Genomic DNA, 17963 nt, shown 5'->3' with positions numbered 1-17963 from the left:
AGTCCCGTGGCAGATCCCGTGGGCGAGGAGGAAGAGGGCGCGGCCGCGGTGACCGCGGTGACCGCCAGCCTTCTCCTGCAAATAGAGGCGGCGGATTTAGAGGACGCCCTCGACAGCAACAGCAACAGCAGGTACGCGAGCAGCAGCATGACTATCCTGAGTGCCAGATATGCTATAGACATCATCCAGGAGGTGCACGTGTCTGCTGGTGGCGCTATGAAGAGAATGATCAAGAAGAGAAGGAGGCGCATGCTGTCTCCTATGGCGTGGACACTAATTGGTACGCAGACAGTGCAGCAACAAATCACATCACAGGTGAACTTGACAAGCTGACAGTACGGGAGAAATACAACGGAGGCGACCAAATTCGCACGGCAAACGGTTCTGGTATGAATATTACCCACATTGGTAGTTCAATTGTTCAAAACCCCATGGAAAATTTGCACCTTAAAGATGTCTTGCATGTTCCTCAAACTTCCAAAAATCTTGTTTCTGTTCATCGATTCACCCTTGATAATAATGTTCTTATAGAATTCTATCCTTACTTTTTCTTGGTTAAGGATTTGAGCACAAGGAGAATCATTCTTAGAGGACGGTGCGTGGGAGGCCTCTATCCACTCATATCATCATCATCATCTTCGTGGTCCAATAAACAAGCAAATATTGTCACCAAGCCATCATCATCAAGGTGGCATAGTCGATTAGATCATCCATCTTCAGTCATAGTTAAATATGTTCTTAGCAAAAATAAACTCTCTTATGAGAATAGTGTTGAGTCAGTTTGTGATCCGTGTCAACAAGCAAAAAGTCATCAATTACTCTATCCCATCTCTACTAGTGTGTCTACTGCTCCTCTACAACTTATATTTTCAGATGTATGGGGGCCAGCCCCTACTTCAGTTGGGAGATTTTCTTACTATGTAAGCTTTATTGATGACTATAGTAAATTTACTTGGATTTACTTGTTAAAGAAACGGTCTGATGTATTCCAAGTCTTCATCAATTTTCAAAACCTTGTTGAACGCAAACTGAACTCCAAGATCATTGCTATGCAAAGTGACTGGGGTGGTGAGTATGAAAAATTGAACTCTTTCTTCCAAAAACTTGGTATTTCACATCATGTTTCTTGCCCTCATGCTCACCAACAAAACGGGTCTGCTGAAAGAAAGCACCGTCACATAGTTGATATGGGGCTAGCATTGCTAGCAAATGCATCCATGCCACTCAAATTCTGGGATGAAGCATTCTTAACCGCTACATATCTTATCAATTTGCTTCCTAGTAAAGTCATCAATTTGAAACACCCATTACACGACTCCTCGGTGTCACACCCAACTACACATCTCTTCGTGTTTTTGGTTGTGCATGTTGGCCCAACCTCAGACCCTACAACACACGCAAACTCGCTTTTCGCTCCAAAAAGTATGTCTTCTTAGGCTATAGTCCCATGCATAAAGGATTTAAATGTCTAGATGTTCCTACTGGTAGGGTCTACATATCCAGAGATGTAGTTTTTGATGAGTCTGTGTTCCCTTTTGCTTCCCTTCATCCCAATGCTGGTGCACTTCTCCGCAAGGAAATCCTTCTTCTTCCTCCACATCTTCGGTCTTTTGATCATGGGGGCGACAGTTGTACTAACCAAAGTGATGATATTCCTGCTGGTATTGGTTCTTCTCTGTTGCCTGTGCAGGTCCCTGGTGAAAACGGCGCTCAAAATGATCAAAATTTTGAAAATCAAGCTCAAGATCATCTTATATTTCATGCTGAGGAAGGAGACGAACCTGGCACAGACGACGAAGCTGATCCGGTGGCGCCCGCAACTCCTGTTCGCGCGCAGACCTCGGATCCCGCGGCCAAATCAGCCTCGGATCGCGCTCCCACTAACCGCAGCGCTGATTCAGCAGCAGGCGGGACCAGCCGCGGGGCCGAATCCGCCTCGCCCAGCGCGCGCCACTCCCACGCCGCCACCTCAGCAGCAGGCGGGACCAGCCGTGGGGCCGAATCTCCCTCGCCCAGCGTGCGCCTGCAATCGCGGTCGGGCGGTCGATTCTTTGTGCCGGCTCGGGCGGCTGGCACCCGTGTGGCGGACACACAGGCGGCCACACCAACGGCTACAGGATCCTCTGTGCAGGTGGCGCCAGATTCGCCTGTGTCATCACATGCAGCTTCCTCGGGATCTTCTGCGGCGAGTGCTCCTGTGGTCCATCCAGCAGTTCCTTCATGAGTTATGACTCGATTACAGAAAGGTATACGAAATCCTAAAATAAGAAAAGATGGGACTATACCGTATGGAATGTTGTGTATTTCAGGAGAACCAACAACATTGAATAGTGCACTTAATGATCCTAAGTGGAAGAAGGCAATGGATGAGGAATATTCTGCACTTATGAGGAACAAGACATGGCATCTTGTGCCAAATCAGAAAGGTAAAAATATCATCGATTGCAAATGGGTTTGCAGAATTAAAAAGAAGGCAGATGGCTCCATTGACAGGTACAAAGCACGTCTCATTGCAAAGGGTTTTAAACAACGTTATGGTATTGGTTATGAGGACACTTTCAGTCCCGTTGTTAAAGCTGCAACTATCAGACTTGTGCTAGCCATTGCTGTATCCAAGGGTTGGAGTCTACGACAGCTAGATGTACAGAATGCGTTTTTGCATGGCATTCTAGAAGAGGAAGTGTTTATGAGACAACCACCTGGTTATGAGGACAAGAAGTCACCACATTATGTTTGCAAGCTTGACAAGGCACTCTATGGTTTAAAACAAGCACCCAGAGCATGGTACTCCAGATTGAGCTTACAGTTGAAATATCTTGGTTTCATTGCCTCCAAAGCTGATACATCTTTGTTTATCTATAACAAGGCTGGAATAGTCATTTTTGTGCTTATATATGTTGATGATATCATAGTTGCAAGTTCTTCACAAAATGCTACTAATGCACTTCTGCATGATTTGAGCTCAGAGTTTGCCTTGAAAGACCTAGGTGATTTGCATTTCTTCCTAGGCATTGAGGTCAAGAAAACTCAAGATGGAATTGTGTTAAATCAGGAGAAATATATCTCTGAGCTTCTGTCTCGCATGGGGATGAAGAATTGCAAGCCAGTTCCTACACCTTTGTCTTCCTCAGAAAAACTTTCAGCATATGAAGGTGTGCCACTTCAGAGGAGGAAAGTACAAGGTATAGGAGTACTGTAGGAGCATTACAATATTTAACTCTCACACATCCAGATATCTCATTTGCTGTCAACAAGGTTTGTCAATATCAGCATGCACCTACTTCTGCACATTGGTCAGCTGTCAAGAGAATTGTGAGATATGTAAAGCATACTATAGGAATAGGACTCCATTTCAAACGGTCTAATTCCTCTCTTGTGAGTGCATTCTCTGATGCTGATTGGGCAGGATGCAGTGATGACAGAAGATCAACTGGAGGCTTTGCAGTATTTTTTGGGTCTAACCTTATTTCTTGGAGTGCTAGAAAGCAAGCCACCGTGTCACGGTCAAGCACAAAAGCTGAATATAAGTCCTTGGCAAATGCAACTGCAGAAATCATTTGGGTTGAATCACTTCTTGAGAAATTGGGAATCAAGAAGAATCGTATCTCATGTTTATGGTGTGATAACTTGGGAGCAACATATTTGTCTGCAAATCCTGTGTTTCATGCAAGGACAAAGCACATCGAAATTGATTTTCACTTTGTGCGAGAAAGGGTTGCAGCCAAGAAACTTGAGATACGGTTTATTCCCTCCACGGATCAAGTAGCAGACGGCTTTACAAAGGCATTGCCATCAAGACTATTTGAGGAGTTCAAGAGTAATCTTAATCTAGGATAGTTAAGATTAAGGGAGGATGTTAGAGAATATGTTTCCATAGCATCTCAAACTCCTTTCCTTCTCCTACTCAAACTCCTTGTAATCTTTCTTGTACTCCAAGCTTGGCTTCGGCCTCATCAATATAAACAGAACCGTGGCTCCCCTCGAGGGAGTAGGGAACGCTCATTATCTTTCATCAAGCCGCCGTCGTGCGCCAAGCCGGCAAAACCCTCCGCCGTCCCGCCGCTGGTGCCTCCCTGGAGCAGCCGCTCTGCCCAGCAACGCCACAGGCAGGAGGTAGCCGCCACTCCTGCATCCCCCTTCCTCTTTCCTCCCACTAAGCACCGTTTTTAAGTCTTCTCTCCCACTAAGCCATGCATTTAGCCAGACATATAAGCAAGCCATGCATTTAACTTATAAATTATAATTACTTTTGCATTAGTCTATGAATGTAAGGTTGCCACATCATACATGCATGTTAGTCATCCTTAACATTTTTCTTCGAAATGACATCTGTAACTGTAATCCAAAAGTTTTTTAGATACTTTATTTATTTATTCAAGATTATATTTTCTTTTCATTTGATTTAGTTATTGGCAGCAACTATTTATGCATTTATTTAACAGCGTTACCACAGAAACACATAGGGCATCATCTAGTTGGAGTAATTGAGATGAAAACAGAACCCTATTTATCCAGTACCTTTGAAGCCACTTGCATCCCGACCACCACACAAGATGACCAACTGAACCCACCTGACAGCAAAGCTTCATCTTAATTATATAGTGCCATGCCAAGGTAGGGAATGCTCATTTGGTCGTCTGTTCAATTATGTATTCCTGGTAGTAGGCTCATTTCCCTATTCAGAATTCTGCTCTCTTGTATGTATCTACCTGCAGGCCAGGGTGCTTAAAACAAGCAACGAAAGGGCTAATGAAACATACCCAAAGAACGCAAGTTCCAAACCAAGAAGCAAAAAACAGAAAGAACTGCTAAAAGAAACTCGTTCTCAAGTGGATGATCATCTCAAAAGAAGGAGCTCCGCAAAAAAAAAACAGAAAGCACTGCTAAAAGAACTCATTCTCAAGGAGTTCCAAAACTCATTCTCCATGATGAGCAACACTCGGCCTATGCATAGCTAAGTTGCACACGGCCAAAGATCATCGGTCTTACAAAAGAAACAATAAAATCGACAGTTCGGCAGCAGTAAAGTTCTATGTCGAAGGAGGTGGCGAATCCATCCTCATCCCATCACAACCCATCTCAAGTTTGAGGTTCAAACTTGAGCTAGATCATCCAGGAATCATAAACAAGGATGATGAGTACCAAAAATGTTTACGCAAGAAAGAGAGTGACATAACTGAGCATGCCTTGAAAAATGCACAAGCTAATTCACACTAAATTGAAAGATATACTATGTTGTTTGCAAAGTTGAGAACATTAAAGGTGCATGCGGGGAGACTCCACCCCAATACAATTTGGTACCGATGATATATATTCTTGAGGGCAGGGCATGGCAGTTACACAAAACCATCCCAAGTCAATTCACTCTTCTATATCCGACCAACACGGAGATGATAATGTACGGGCCAAGTTCAGACATGAGGGCCACGTGGGATGATGGATTTGGCGCCTGGATGATCTACGATGGCTATTCTTCTCGATCATCCTTCCTGGTGGATTGAGCCCCATGGCACTTTCATCTTTGTAGGTTTCGGTTCACGGCTCGCTGCCGGATCAGGAGCAAATGGAGGTTTGGTGGTATAGGATACGGACCGAAGGAAACTTTGGTCGGCTGGTTCGGCCTGGCAAGGGAAATGTCCCTCGACGTCGTTACCCGCCATGGAGGCGAAGCCGAGGTCCCTCCTATCCACCTCCGAACGAAGGTCCAAAATTCCGCCTGGTTTGGGGCGGCGGCGTTCTGCGCGTCGTACCCTCCATGGAGGCGCCGTCTTGGGAGGCTCAGGTGTTCGGAGGAGAGATGTTGTGGGTGGTGGGCTCCGTGTAGCTCCAGCAGCTGCGACAGTGTGGAGGTTGGCAGGAGGAGCGGCATTGTATCTCTCGGATGCAGAGGCTGAGAGGCCGGAGGTCATCCTCCTTTTCCAAAAAAATCCCTCTAGCTGAGTACTTCGAGGAAATTCGGTTAAATCAGCGGGTTCTGAAAAAAAATACGCATGCCGCATGCAACGTGATGACACTAGCAGACTGTTTCACACCGTTTTGTAGCAAACTGTTACAGCATCCAGCCCTTCCGATCGGATCCGTTGTGTTGGCAGGCAGCACCCGGCCCCTCACTCGGAGAGGGAGCCGTACGGCCTCCGACCACTCGCTGGGTGTCTGGGTTTTTTTTTGAACGAAGGCTCAAGAAGAGCCCGGCTTTGAATTAACAAAGCCATCAACCGGCTAGGATTACACAAGGCCACCAAGCATGAGCGATCGAAAGATACATGGGAGCTGACTGAGCAACTTACAATGCAACGCACACTACTGCGCACCAAGAAAATACACGAGAAAATCCTGCAAGTAATGTTGAAGTCCGCTGCACCTCGGGACCAAAGACAGGAAAACAAAGTAGCATCGAGGATCATTCAGTAGCATGGAAGCACCGAGGGTCGCCTGACCATGGAGCATCGAACAAAACGAGCACATGTCTTCCAACGCCGAAGAGGAACCCTATCCTCTCGCCTAGGCTCGAAGGCGCCGCACCATCGGATCGTTGGGAGCTCACCCGAGAGCTAGAGCAAGCGCCGGCCGACACACCAGAGCAAGAAAACTATCGGTCCTCGCCACACCGAAGACACACCACATCCGCTGCACTGCCACCTTCCTTGGACGCCGAGAAATAGAAGGAAAGCTGCCGGGAGGATCGTCGAAGAAGCACTACAGAGCATCAGGGGCGAAAGTTGGAAGCACCAGGTGTCGCTCCAGTGTCCGCACAAGGGGAGAGGCATCTGCGGTGCGCGTCGTGGAGCTGTCAACGGGAAGAGGAACCCTATCCCCCTACGACCCGGCTCAGGAGCAGAGCCACCATGACACACCACGACCTTGCCGCCGCAGAGCATCACTCCGTCGAGGCATACACCTGCAGGAGCACACACCCTACACAAAAAAATCACCCCTTGGGCTCGCCAAGGAGCGCTCTCCAACCTCACAGCCACTCTCCCGAAGAACCAGAGAGCCCCAGGCGGTGTCTCCAAGAAGAGAACGACGCGCAGGGCGCCGCCGCCGCCCAACCTGGGACGGGTTTTGGGCTTTCACCCGGGATCTGGGATGGGGGTGGATAGAATAGGTCCCCAGCGGTGCCTCCAGGGAGAAAAACCACGCGCGCACGCGCCGTCGCCGCCGTGGCCGGAGGACCGGCCAAGGGATTATCCCAGACGCAGACCTATACCACCATCACACCGCCAGCACCGGATCTGATAGCCAAAGCCACAGATCGGACACCGCCAGAGGGGGAGTGGAGCAGAGGAGGAGAGAAGCACGACCTTCAGATCTGGAGTGGAAGAAGCCCACGCCGCGACAACCTCTTGCCGGCTCCTCGCTGCCCAAGCTGCCGAGGAGGCCGTCCGCCGCATCCCGCGCCCGCCACCTGCCGCAAAGGTGGCGCCGCCTCACCGTCCGGGGCCGCCGCCCCGGCGTCCAGGGTCCTTCACCAAGGGACGAAGCGACGGGGAGCCTCGCCGCCACCTTCATCGGCAGCCTCCTAGGCTGGCGTACCTCTGGTGGCGGCGCCGGGGGGAACCCTCGTCGCCCCCGAGTCGCCCAAGGAGGACGACGCGGGAGCCGTGAGGGGGAAGGGGGGGGGGACTAGAGCTCCTCTCCCGTCGTTCCTCGCTGGGTGTCCGGTTGGTGTAGAAGAAAAAGGAAATTGTTGAATCTTCAAGTAGAGTAGAGCCACAGACAAGCTGTGTTTGTACAGTATTGTTGAATACTAGGTACCCTTGCTTGAAAATCAGACCAAACAGGCAGCAAGGTTAGTCAATATCTTGATGTCGATCGATCTCCTTCAGCCAAGGCCTTCAAAGACAAGTAAAAGAAAAATTATTGCACACAGATTGTTGGGGCGTGAGTAGGTGTAGGTAGAAATTAACAGAGCCGTCCCTTTCAAACACTCAACTTTGTTTGTAAACACGTCTCACTCATCTATCTTCAAAACATTAATTAATTCTCTCAAATAAACTGGTAAGCAAATCAAAACCTGTATACCCCTTTTCTAAAAAAAAAATCCGCCTACATATAAATAGAGGAGAACACGAGAGCAATCTAAACCACCTGCAAGCAAACTTGTTGTTGCTTAAACAAACAAGCAAACCATGGCATCCTCAGTTGTGGTGGATCACAGCCAGCGTGAGATGGAGATCAAAGCCTTCCACGAGAGCAAAGCCGGCGTCAAAGGCCTCGTCGACGCCGGTGTCACCAAGCTTCCCTCCATGTTCATACACCCTCCAGAGAATCTCCTCAGCTATTCACTCCCTGAGGCTTTGTTCGGTTAATCCTCTCCTCAAGAGGATTGAAGGGGATTGGCAGGGATTGGTTCATATTTTGACTTAGAAGAGGTTTAAATCCCCCTCAAACCCCTTCAATCCATTCGAATTCACCCGCAACCGAACAAGGCCTGAAGAAGAAGACGATCATCTTCACAAGATTCGCGGCCTTCAGTTCTCCGTGATTGATCTCACCGGGTTTGATTCCCCGGAGAGCCGAAAGTGGGTCGTGGAGGAGATAAGGAGCGCGGCAGAGTCATGGGGCTTCTTTCAGCTGGTGAATCATGGGATTCCTCTCCATGTCATGGAGGGAATCCAGAGAGGAGTCCGAGCTTTCCATGAGCTTCCTCAGGAGGAGAAAGCAAAGTGGTACTCGCGCGACTTTGCTCGCAAGGTTAACTTCTTCAGCTTTCATGGAGATCTCAGCGCAGCAACTCCGGCCGACTGGAGAGATACCTTATCTTGCAAGGCTCTACAAGACCCCGAAAGCTTTGAAGCAATACCACAAATCTGCAGGTCATCCCTCCACTATATAATATATAATTAACTTCACACACTAACTTTCTAATTAGTTATCCCATGCATGTTAAGGGTGCTTTCGTGAGATAAAATTATATTTTTGATAACATTATTGTGGAAGTGTACAGAGAAGAAGTGAGGGAGTACATGGAAGGCATCGATGGAGTTGTGATGAAGTTGTCTGAGTTATTTTCGGAAGCTTTAGGTCTTGCAAGTGATTATCTAGCAGGCACAAAATGCTTCAATGCAAGGTCTATGGCGTGTCACTATTTCCCGATATGTCCCGAGCCACATTTGACCTTGCTCCTCCAAGATAGCGTCGGCGGCCTTCAAATTCTTCATCAAGGTGTTTGGATTGATGTTCCTCCGGTCAAGGGTGCGTTGCTGGCCAATATTGCTGACATGATGCAGGTACTGTCACACTTTCAGCTAACCAAATTGCTATACATTAATTATATATTTTTTATACATTCACTCATTTGGAAAATATTTTTTTATTATTTTAGTATATAATTTTTTTTAATTACGGTCATAAATTAATAACTATCTTATCTTCTATGCTTGTGCTTACAATATTCATCTATAAATTATATTTAAATAGTTTATTTTTATTGTTAGTATACAATTATATTTGTATAGGCATATTTATGGGTACCAGCACTTTTTGTGAAACCTGTACGTTTCTCTTTCTAATAGTAGAGCTATAATATATAAAGATGGATAGCGGTTTTACCCTGCAGTGATAAGTTTCAGAAAAATATATAAGAGTGAATACAGTATATTCCCCAATCTCTCATTGTCTCAAGTTCTAGTATTTAATTTTAAAATTATATTAAAATGGTGTGTAAACTCTAAACTATTAGTAAATATATAAATTTTGATAAGAAATGACATTACCAATTGATATTGGACCAATCACATACATATTTGTATTCTAGTTGTCGATGTGAATTTTTGTAAATTGATCTTTATTTGTTATTTAAGATTGAAGGACAGTTTTGACACAATTCTAAATTTGAAGAATAATTTAATTATCATACAAAATCATTTTATTCGTGATAAATTTGCAATATTTTGTTTGTCATAAACAGTAATGTTTAATAAATTAAACTATAGTTAACTAAAAAATATGTTGTTACTCACCATAATACCATACACCATCATTGATCTCTATGATGGATTGTTTGAAATCCAATTCTTATTTGTCCTTTTTGCAATTGTGCAGATTATTACAAACGGGAAGTTCAAGAGCGTGGAGCACCGACTTCTGCTAAGACCAACTGTAGAGCCACGTATCTCAATTGCATGCTTTCTTTATTAAACACCACGTATCTCAATTACCCTATAGTTAACTATCAAGATCATCATTGTTAACTTTGAAATTGTGCTACCCTCTCACATCACATCGGGAGGCTTGGCCCCGCCACTGTTTCTGAATCCTCATGCAGGTGTTCTTTGCTGTTGTCAGAGCATCCGCAATTTGGTCATTGTGTCCAACGCTAGCTAGAGTCGGCATTTGTTTGTTTCGGGGTGTTGGACTGTCCTCAAGCATATGTAATGTAACGCAATGCACTTTATCGAAAGAAAAGAATCAACTGAGTTTGGATCTGATCAACATTCAGATCAGTCACTCCTGCAGGACTTATCACTGAAACTGAACAACTTGAGGCAAAAATGAAGCTGTGAGGATTCAGAAACTCAACTTGAGATGCACTGCATTGTACTGCACTCACATATATTTATATGGAGTTGCTAACATAACTCAATCATCCATTCATTCATTCATTCATTCATTTGCTTGCTTGCTTGCATAGACAATAGAGTTTGTAAGTCGATTTCTCTCTCCAACATGTCATGTCAATGGGATGGCTACATTACAAAGTCCATAGGATTACGGTAGAGACAGCCTAAAGTTACTTACTTAACACACACACACAGACACCAAGTCAAGTATATACACCACACCAGCAACACCAACACAAGTACTCCCTCCGTTCCTAAATATTTGTCTTTCTAGACATTTCAAATGACTACTACATACGAAGTATATATAGAGAGAGAGCCTACCAACGAAGAACGATGAGGAAGAGGAACCGTTTAGTTTAGCTTACACTGGCCGGTAGCTCAGTGACCTCCAGACACCAACCAATACAAGCACAAGCAGAGGGGGATGGCCATCACCAGGAGCGCCAGCCAGAGGGACCTCCGCCGTCTCGCTGTTTCTGAAAATGAATCTCCAGGGCCAGGCAAGTAGGCACTGTTGCGCAGGAGTCCGTCCGGGTCATGCCCGTTTCGACCCGAGTCCTGCTTCACCCTCTGCTTCAGACCGGCTCCACGACGCGGCTTGGCATCTTCTTCTTCCAATATGCTGTCATCTGCACGGCAGCAAATTTACCAAACAGCTCGGCTTAGCCACAGCTCACGATACGGGCACTGAGCTATCCCCTTTCTCTTTCAAAACTGAAGAAGGCTTATTACGTACGTACCATTGAATGATAGATGCTGGAGCTTGTCTGCAACTTCCACCGAAGAAACCAGTAGCGCTTGAGCAGGAGTGATGTTATGCATCAGATCTCCAGCCTAAGCAAGACATATTATGATGAGTAAATTAAATACTACTAAGTAGACTTGCTCCAAGTCTTTTTTCAAGCATAACTCAAGGTAATTAGTCAGAAGAACCATACATACCATGGTTTGGAAAAGTGCATCATTGACATGATCCTCCTCCTCATGGTTGTTGGATGAACTTTCTGTGCTACAGCCAGCTGATTCGCCCTCACCTTCTTCGCTTTCCGAGTGACAAGCTAATATAGGCTGAGACGCCGATGCCCTCTCAACAGCGTACGCAAGCCGGATCCTCCTTGCCGCAATCCCTTGTTGTGGGCCCATCAACTCTACTGGAGCTGTGGCCTGCTGCTGCTGCTGCGTCCAAGGTGCTGCTCCCATAGGGCCAATTGAATTTATCATGTCCAACATATCTTGGGGATAAGGAGTCCATGAGCCTGTAGGATTGGACACGCCCGTTTCGTCATCGGCTGGATTGGGCAACATGGCTTGCACATCCTGCTCACCTATGATGTTGTTCAGATACATCGAGAAGTCTTCCTGCTCATCACCCATGTTGCCGACAAAAGGGAGATCCGTGTAAGGACGCATCGGGGAGCTGATTGCAGGAAGCTGGGCCAACATATTCAGATAAGCAGCATCCTGCAATTTAATTTATGGATAAGAAAAGACACACACATTTCTCAGTCAACTGAAAGACAGGAGAAGAGGCTGAAAATATAATATAATATAATATAATGCATGAAAGGGAAAGAAAAGCAGCAATTTACCTGATCCGCTATCTGCTCTGCGTCACCGGCGGCTGCAAGAAGATGGGCAGTGGAGGTGTGGTCGGTGGTTGCATTGGTCGGGGTCAGCTGGCTCGAATCAGATGGCGAGGCCTTGTCTTCCACCATGGAGGCGCTGGCCGTGTCGTTGGCTTGCTGTAGCGGCGGATTGGCTGGAGGCGACGTGGACGGGGGTTCTGAAACGGGGGCCGGGGTCTCTTCATCCTGCTTGTTGAACAGGCGGTACAGAACAAAGCTATCCTGAAGAAACAAATCAACAAGACAGTCATCGAGTGATATATACATGGTTTCATCAGCTTGCAAATATGTATGTATGTACAGTCCTAGTGTTATGACAAAGTTGACAAAAGATTTTGTCAAGAAGTGAACGAGGCAATGGTACTGACTGACTGAGTGCACAATGATGGTCTTTTCTTTAATGAAGAAGTTATTTCAGAAGTAAAGAAAAGGTGTAAACCACAAAGTATACAAGCCATTCCTATTGCACCAAGTAGTGACTTGACGAGCGACATAGAGCGTACGAACGACACAGACACCAACTAGGGACTGACTGATAGACTGCACAATTATACATGCTTTCATCATCTTGCAAGTATGCCCTGTCCTATTGTTATGGCAGGCAGAATTGGCCCAAAAATAGAGTGAGCTACACCTTACTGACTGCAAACGGTGCTGCTAAGCTAGCTAGCTAGGGCATTCATATTCATAGAAGAAAGAAAGAAAGAAAGAAACAAGAAGAAGATATTTTGAACACAACATATTCATATTCATCCTGCCAACAAGTATGCCATGTCCTCCTAGTGTTCAAATCCTGTCAACAACCGAGCTATATATGTGTGGTGTGGTGATTGACTGCAAATTGTTCCTGCATAAGCTAGCTAGCACATTCATATCCACACTAGGTAGTACGTATATATAATTGAGAAACAAGCAACTGAATGAGATGCTACAAGAGGCAGAGTATCTATCTATCTATCTGCAGATTTGACTAGTCCAACCCAGTTAGTAACTTATATGTGCCTGCCTGCCTGCCTGACTGACTGACTCACTGCAACCCTAACACATTGGTATCTATCTGATTTGTTCTAGGTACTACTACTTACTGCCAATAAGCAAGCTAGGTAACACATTGGCATCCATGGCATGGCAGAAAGAAAGAAAGAAAGAAAGAAAGAATTACTCTACTCTACTTATTCAAGCTGAAATCAAATCAAATCAAATCAGTGGAAGCAGAGCAGAACGATAAGAGGAAGGGGAAAAGTTACATTTTGGGGGCCTGCAGATTGGGATTGAGATTGGGATTGGGGGTTTGGGTCGGTGGCGGTGTACTCGTGCATGATCCACGGGGTGCGTGCGCCGCGTGGGGCGCGGCCGCGGTGGAACACGAGGGTCTTCTTCACGCCGATGAGGGCGCCCTTCCCCCTGCAGCCGCCGGGGCCGGGCGCCCGGATGAGGCGGTCCTTGCCGGTGGCCTTCCAGTATCCGGCGGCGGTGGAGCGGCAGGAGCGGGAGGACTTGCCGGGGTACTTGGGGCGGTCGCGGCGGGCGAAGAAGAACCACTCGGGGTCGTCCGACTTGATGACGGAGCGGGCGGGCAGGTCCCACGGCTCCACCGCCGCCAGGTCCACGTCCGGGATCGCCAGCAGGTCCGGGTGCGCCCGCCCCGCGATCTTGGCCTTGAGGTAGTGCCGCACCAGCTCCTCGTCCGTCGGACGGAACCGGAACCCCACCGGCAGCACCGCCGCCGCCGTCGCCGGGGTCGAGGAGGACGACGACTCCGACCCCGCCGCGGTCGTCATCGCTGGCTAAAGACTTTTCCTTTCTCCTCCTACTCTGCTTTTCTTTCTTTCTGACTGACCGTCCGGGAGCAGAGCAGAGAGGAGAGGAGAGGGGAAGCAGAGCAAGAAAGACAGTGGTGAATGGTGATGGATGGTTTTTCTACTCCCCTTTTCAACTCTCAACCCTCTCTCACTTTTTGGTTTCCCGATTTCTCAAAAAAATTAAAATAAAACTTTTTGGTTTCCCAAAACTTACAAACCCCTGCCTGCCTGTCTGCATCCACAATCTATCTATTAGAGCACAAAGTAGGAGATAATGATGCTGGATGCCTCGTATGTATCTTTAGGTTGTATCGCGTGCATTAAATGAAAATCTCGATGTTTACGCTTCCGATTGTCGGTGGTATCTACTTGTTGTGTCCATGAGCTTTTATTGCCGCGCATAATGTCACGGTCCTCCCTGGCGTATTCGTACTAATTAATGCGTCCAAAGTGCGTTACGGCTTGTCTATGTTGACCATTTTTTTTCCCGTCGTGGTCGTTTCCAACCCTCGCACACTGTTTTGTTGCCAAACTTATAAACCCCTCCATCTATTTAAGCACACACTCACAAATCCACCAATATATAAGGTTGGAATGCAAGGATTAAATGAAAATCTCCATGTCATGCTTTCAGTGCTCCATATCTATCTTCAAGTGTCTAGAAGCTTTTATTGCCACATCTAACATGATTAGTCAATGAAATATTTGTATTCATGTGTCAAATGCGCATTATGATTAGCTGTATCTTGGTTGGCATCTTCGGTTCTACATCACCTGTTCACCGGTGGTACTACCGTCACTTATGGTCATGCCAGTAACAACCATTTATTTACAAAGCGACCGTGAACAAATTGAAGATCACAACAAAGAACACGTTTGTCAATCAAGCGAAATTGAGAGTACACACATGTCCTTCAAACGTGCACACGGGACATTGGAAAAAAAAGTTAAAATGTAGTTGGGTCCAGGTATTGCAACACCGCACCACCCAAACACTTGGTGATGGTTTCCTTTGTCCACTCTCTGCTTGTTGTTTTCAACTCTCTCTCTCTCTCACTCACTTTTTTTGTTTCCCAAAACTTACAAACCCCTGCATCTATTTGAGAATAAAGTAAGAGATAACGACATAAAGGCGGTCTCGATGCATCATGTTTTAAGGTTGCATAGCAGGCATTTAATGGAAACTTTGATGTGATGTTACCAATGGCATGTATCTATTTGTTGTGTCCATGATGTGATCGATTCGTGGCATATCCACATTTACGCGCCGAAAACATGTTACCATTGACCTTGTTGTCCACTTTTTCCTTGTCATGGTCGTTTTCAACTCTCTGGTACTATTTTTGTTGTCTATTTAAGCACAAAAGCACAAGCTAAGGTACAAGAACACTCTTAGTGCATCGTATCTTGAGGTTATATCACGTGCATTAAATGGGAATTATGATGTGATGGTTGGTCTACTTATTTTGTCAATAAGCTTTTATTGCCGCCCATAATATGATTGATCTGTGGCATATTCGCTTTTATGCGCCTGAAGTGTCTAATGAATCATCTTGTGTTGGCATCCATCGCTGGTTGTACATCACACGCTAATCGGTGATATCGTCGTCTCTCACGACTATGTCGGCAAAAATCCTTTTTTACATAAGTGATTGTGAACAAACGAAGATCACAACACATCCCCAAAGCATGACAACCAAAGAAAGATAACATTACAAACAAGTCCTTCAACCATGTCAACACTTTACCTTTCTCTTCTGCTTTCTTTCTGTCCGAGACGAGAGGGAGGGGAGAGGAAGCAACAAGCAACAAGACACCACGGGGTCACTCACCCAAACACATCATTTTTTCCTCTCCACTTTTCCGCTTCGTCTCTAATGATTGTTTGAACTCTCTCTCTCCCTCTCTCATACATAAACTTTTTTGTTTCCCAAACTTATAAACCACTGCATCTATAAATTGCTTAAGCACAAAACACAAGATAACGATATTAAGGTGCTCACAATGCATCATATCTTATGGTTGTATCGTGTGCATTAAATAGAAATCTCGATGTGACGCTTTCAATGATATGTATCTATTTGTTGTGTCAATGAGCTTTTATTGCCACGCATAACGTGATCAATCCATGGCATATTCGTATTTACACACCGAAAGCTCGTTACGACTGACCTTTGTTGTCCACTTTTCATTGCCATGGTTGATTTCAACTCTCTCGCACTATTTTGTTGTCAAAGTTACAAAAAGCATGCATCCATTTAAGCACAAAAGCACAAGATAAGGCAGGATGACGCTCTCAATGCATCATCCTGAGGTTTTTCTTGTCCAATTATTTTCTGGTCATCAGGTTTGTTTTCATCTCTCTCTCTCTCTCTCATTTTTTTGTTTCCCAAGCTTATAATCGTCTACATCTATTTAAGCAAAAAGTAGGGGTAAGGATAGAAGGTCACTCTCGATGCATCATATACTGAGGTTCTATCACGTGCATTCAAATTTTTGATGTGATGCTTTCAATGGTATGTATGCATATTTTTGTTGTGTGGCGATGAGCTTTTGATGTCGCGCATAACGTGATCGATCCATGGCATATTCGCTGTTATGCGCCGAAAGTGTGTTACGACTGATCTTGTCTTGGAATCACCAGTTCTACATGACCCACGAATTGGTGGTACCATTGTCTCTCACGACTATGTCAGTAGCAGTCATCTTTCTTCGAAAGGAACCATGAACAAACTAAAGATCACAAGACATATCCCCCAACATGTTAACAAAGGAGAATAAGAATTACAGACAAGTCTTTTGAACTTGCACACAGAACCACGAACAAAATTGTTAAAATGTAGTCGGGTCCAGGTATTGCAGCCGACCATGGCAGAGATGCCAACCTCAGCGAGACCGATTGACTTCACCTTGTCAACACATCTAGACCAACCCTGAATATGCCAACCCTAGCCACCAAAGCCAGCCGAGAAAGAAATGGAAATTGTAGGAAGGAGGTTGGGGCCTCCTATACTTGGATGTTGAGTAAGAGGAGATGGGGGAGGGGGTGGGTCGGCGTAAGACCCCTTACCTGCCGACGACCAACCCTCACACTTTGCAGCCACACATGTGATGGTTGAATCTGCGGCTTTGGTGACTAGGTTTGGCATTGTGCATCTGATGAAGAAGGAACATCCCGCCGACAGCTTGCACGACACGCAATACACCATATCGATGAAGGATTAGTGCCGCTGCCCCCTTTTTGTCAAACAAGGACGATGAGAGAAACGAGAGGGGAGATGGAGCCACCACATCTTTGAAGTCTTCCGATCCTACAAGCTTTATTGAATTGACTCACCTCTGGCAGCTAGCTAGCTTCCAGCCCTGTAAGATAGCCAAGGGGAGAGCTTCAAGCATCGACCGCCAACAGTGTCTGGAAACAGATGAGGTGGGCTCCAGGGTAAGAGCATCTCCAGCCATTCGGCCCCCAAGGGCTTGAACTAGCGCCTCTTGGGGGCTTACCAGCTATATTTTCTGCATGGTGGTGCTCGGGTTCCCAGCAGCCCCTCAAGTTCGCCCCCCAACCGTCAAGTTCAGCCCAAGTTCGGCGCAAATTAGGCCCAAATTCGGCGCAAATTAGCTCCTCCATCAGAGCTGCGAACGCCTCCTCCTCGTCGGAGTCCATTGCTGAACAAGCAAATCATCGAACACCTAGCGAGCGTGGTGGGTGGGCAGCCGCCGTTATCCCCACCTGCGTGGTCAGAGCCCTGGAAAGCTTGCCCAGGAGCAGGATGGAGACTGTCGTGGCGAAACCCCTCTCTTTTCGTAGGGGAATGACCTTTCTAGCGGTGGAGCAGCGGCTGTGGGCAGGTGGGTGGCACCGGGATCGGCATGGCGGCGAAAGGGGAAGTGGCATCCTGCCGTGTGCGGGTCGAATCTGGGCGGGGAAAAAGGCGTTTCTCGCCTCACAGTGGTGGCCCACACGCCACTTT

General features: G+C 46.4%; 2 protein-coding genes across 2 annotated transcripts; one reads left to right on the top strand and one right to left on the bottom strand.

Annotated features, from left to right (window-relative positions):
• The first annotated feature begins 8129 nt into the window (after positions 1–8129).
• LOC119329730 (1-aminocyclopropane-1-carboxylate oxidase homolog 1-like) lies at positions 8130–10180 on the top strand. The gene is made up of 4 exons (XM_037602804.1): positions 8130–8304; positions 8441–8816; positions 8948–9230; positions 10045–10180. Exons 1-4 carry the CDS (start codon positions 8130–8132, stop codon positions 10138–10140), a joined length of 930 nt encoding a protein of 309 aa, XP_037458701.1. The 3' UTR covers positions 10141–10180.
• A 397-nt stretch (positions 10181–10577) lies between these two features.
• Positions 10578–14085, bottom strand: LOC119330894 (NAC domain-containing protein 96-like). Its single transcript, XM_037604023.1, has 5 exons — positions 13438–14085; positions 12155–12412; positions 11508–12026; positions 11306–11399; positions 10578–11194 (listed from the first exon to the last, which is right to left on the bottom strand). Exons 1-5 carry the CDS (start codon positions 13969–13971, stop codon positions 10944–10946), a joined length of 1656 nt encoding a protein of 551 aa, XP_037459920.1. The 5' UTR covers positions 13972–14085; the 3' UTR covers positions 10578–10943.
• Positions 14086–17963: the final 3878 nt, after the last annotated feature.

This window comes from Triticum dicoccoides, chromosome 7A, assembly GCF_002162155.2.
Source record: "Triticum dicoccoides isolate Atlit2015 ecotype Zavitan chromosome 7A, WEW_v2.0, whole genome shotgun sequence".
Classification (NCBI taxonomy): domain Eukaryota; kingdom Viridiplantae; phylum Streptophyta; class Magnoliopsida; order Poales; family Poaceae; genus Triticum; species Triticum dicoccoides.
Note: the sequence above shows the minus strand (reverse complement) of the source record. Positions and strands in the feature narration are given on the sequence as shown.